Source organism: Cucurbita maxima, unplaced genomic scaffold, assembly GCF_002738345.1.
Source record: "Cucurbita maxima cultivar Rimu unplaced genomic scaffold, Cmax_1.0 Cma_Scf00026, whole genome shotgun sequence".
In the NCBI taxonomy this organism is placed as follows: Eukaryota; Viridiplantae; Streptophyta; class Magnoliopsida; order Cucurbitales; family Cucurbitaceae; genus Cucurbita; species Cucurbita maxima.
In genome coordinates, this window is record NW_019272042.1 from 2854202 (window position 1) to 2857836 (window position 3635).

The 3635-nt window shown below is 32.3% G+C and overlaps 1 protein-coding gene across 2 annotated transcripts in view; it reads right to left on the reverse strand.

Moving 5' to 3' along the window:
- LOC111499223 (probable acyl-activating enzyme 16, chloroplastic) overlaps nt 1-3635 on the reverse strand; it is a 17919-nt gene that overhangs the window by 5252 nt on the left and 9032 nt on the right. For both annotated transcript variants that reach the window (XM_023150749.1, XM_023150750.1), the window contains exons 7-9: nt 2941-3090; nt 1990-2057; nt 496-601 (exon numbers count right to left, since the gene is read on the reverse strand). In XM_023150749.1, the coding sequence (XP_023006517.1) occupies nt 496-601; nt 1990-2057; nt 2941-3090 (324 nt within the window). The remainder of the gene's footprint in view (nt 1-495; nt 602-1989; nt 2058-2940; nt 3091-3635) is intronic.

The window sequence follows — 3635 nt, forward strand, 5'->3', positions numbered from 1 at the left end:
AAAAAAAAAAAAAAAAAAAAAAAAAAAAAAAAAAAAAAAAAAAAGGAGAAGTAACAATAACTGCAAATAAAATCCAATTTTGCAGAAGTAACAACGGAATATCCCATACTGTCTGGTCGTTGACATTGAAATGAATTAGGAAAATAAACTAAAGCCAACTATTATGCTGTTCTCATAATTTAGAGATGGAAACCTTGATTACATAAGTACTTGTTGATGCGAATACACCACTAATCAACTTAAATCTGGAAATATTGCCATGCACCCCTAATTAATTTGATAATGAGAGCAAGATTTTACGTTTTAGTCCAGTTCTAGGAATATTGCTAATTTCATAGAAATGTTAACCGAGGGTCAGCGTGAGAGTTCCTAATAGAATATCTAAGGTTTCCCCTGAAAGAATAGAGGATCTCCCCTCCCAAAGTGATTTATATGAACAAAAATTAAGAATGTAGTTAAAAACAGTTTGATGGCAAAGAAGTTTCAATCCCAAACCTCGTAGATCCTCTTCAGCTTCATATAAACTAAGCTGACCTTGATGAATGCAAGCACAATAAGCTTACGTGCATTTGAGCTTGCTGATATTTGCTTCTGAATTCCACTGGAAAACGGCAGAGTATAATTAATATACATGTATATACACACACATATGGCTGGGAGAATCATGAGATCATAAAACCATGAAGAGCCATCTGAACATATAACTAAGACAACAAGGGTAGGATATATGGAAAGAGAATGCTAACAACCGTATGGCCAAGCCAGCCAACAACTTGGAACAAGTTCCATGAAACGTAAAAATGATGGGTACTTCGACCACATATTCTAATAAAAAAGCTAAGAAATTTTGAGAAATTAAAACATAATGCCAAGAAAACTAAGGCAGTATTCTATCTTGAAGGGAAGCCTAGAGGAAAATATAAACAGCTTAGACCTAAAGGAAGAAAAGGAGGCCTTAACAGAAGAGGAGAAAGAACCAAGGAAAGAGTGGAAAAAGAGAACTATATGACGTGTGCAAAAGTAGAGCTTAATGGGGTAAAAAAAGAATGAATGACATTTTGGAGTTAGCTATAAAAGAAGGGTTTTAGTAAAGTGAAGAACAAGGAGATGGAAGAGGAAATACTAATTATTTTCTTTGATGTATATAAAAGACGACTAGATGAAGTGACGCTTTAACGAGCAAGAGATATCAAAAGAAATTAAAAGTTTGGGAGATTCATAAGCACCTACATTTGACGGTATTACTGACAAAATCTTAAAGAATGTCATTAAACAAATTTCATGGAGATGTTTCAAACTTTTCATTTCTGGGAAAAGCCATTAATGCTCTTTACTAGTACATTTGGAGTATGGAAAACGCTGATTACATAATCTGTTTGGGCTAATATATGCGATATGTCTCAAAATTAATCATCTTTAATGGTAGAAATTTAATACCATATGATAAAAATAGGAGGAAAATAGATAATAAAAGTATGGTTGAATTATAAGTTTAGTCCTTGAACTTTCAAGTTTGAGTCTATTTTGACCATAAACTTTAAAAAGGAGTCGAATGAGATCTTTAACCTTTCAATTTTGTGCCCAGAAGTCTCTGAACGATGCAGAGTGTGTAATAGGTCTTTTTAACTTTCAATAGTGTCCACTAGGTGCCTAAAATTTTAATTCGGGTCCAGTAGATTAAAAAAAATTTATAAATAATAGATCAACTAATTTTTATAAATGTCAAATGAGTCGGGTACCCTAATCTGAAACACATTTAAATTTAAGGGACTTATTAGATATTTTAAATATTTTGGGACCTATTAGTCTCAAACTTTCAGTTTCGATACTTGAAAGATTGAAGCTGTAATTTAACCTAAAACGATTATGGAATATGCACTAAAGATCCCTAAAAGTTCAAGCAATTCAACAAAATCATTTAACTTCTAATTTACAATTCCAAGAAAAATAATATTAAATATATCAACGAGGCAGAGAGACCCCAAGTACCTGTATAGTGTTTCGTACACCAATGGAACAGAAATCAAGTAGTCTGGTTGATATTGACGAAGATCCTCCTAACAAACTCAAATGGGAGGAGTTAAAAAAACAATCATATTTCCAGTATAATTGTAATTTTACATTTCAATGAATTGAAGGAATGCATGCTTCTCATAAAATAAAAATAAATAAACACATAAAGTCCTATAATAACCATTTAGTTTTTGGGTATCGAAAAGTAAGTTTATAAACATTATTTCCACCTATGCATTTTTTGTTTTGTTATCCACTTTTTAGGGATGATTCAAAATCCAACCGAAGTATTGAAAAGTAAAAAAGTAATTTCTAAGAAGTTATTGTTTTTGGAATTTGACTATGAATCCTAAAATTTTTCTTAAAAGATGAAACCATGGTAAGGAAATGTTTAAGAAACAAGCACAATTTTCAAAAATAAAACATAAAAAGTCAAATGGGTTAGGGATGTAATTGGTTCGATTCGGCGTGCTTTGAGTGCCAAACTCAAACTGAACCCAAAAATATGAAGGAAAAAGGGAGAACCGAACCAAAACGCTACGACTAAAATAAATATATGCATACAATTGTGCCGTAAGCAATTTTTATTATTATTATTATTATTGTTAGTAACAAGTTCGAGTTGATTCGGTTCAACCAAAATTCATTTGAATGAATGGTTCGGTTCAACAAAAACTCATTTGAACAAATCCATGAACCAATCTAACCCATAAAATTTTAACTTATTTAAATCTAACCCAACCCACGTTGTATAGGTTAGATTGGGTTGATCGAGTTCTTCCACACAATCTTTTTAACACCCCTCTACTAAGAACAAAACACCTAAATTCTTAGAAATATTTTCTCACTAAAGAACCAAAATCCCCAAGAGAATGATCATTGTAAAGCTCACGGGCAGTTACACAATCTTAAGCAGTGGAAAGGTACCTTTAAGTTTCTTATTGTTGTGTAAGCTTGCTCCACTCCAAATGTAAATATGAAATATTCACAAGCCCGTTCGTATGCATGCCAAGGTGGAAGCATACTTAGAAATTTATCCCCAACTTTAGCAGGCACTACATCCCACAAATTCTTTATCTGAAAAATGTTTTGACATACAAAGCAGCCATTGAGAAGATATCACATTTTAGTGAAATCAATTGTAAGAAAATATTGGACTTTAAAAGAACAGAAATTTTATAATATATAATATCTTACACACACACACATAAGTCATAGATAGATTAATGAAAAATAATATATTAAAAGATCGTTAAACAAATTCATTAATAAGACTTTTAGAACTTTAATAAGCCCTGACATAACTGCCTAAACATAAGAATACGTGGCAATCAAACATAAACAGATTAATGAACACAGAAAAAGCCTCAAGTATTGCGTGATCTTTTTGATGAAGTAGTTGGAAACGAGACCTCCTTGTCTTTCCAGATGGCTTGGGAAGTTGTTCGATTTCCATTTTGAATTCAAGTTACGCATGTACAAATAGCCCCTTGGTATTGTTGACGGGATAACTTCAAGTACTAATATTAAGCATAAAAAAATTGAATATTAAAGGTTGAGTTATTATCTCCCACTTGCCTTTTCTCTCCTAATTCTCTACCCCCCCCCCCCCCCCCCCCCCC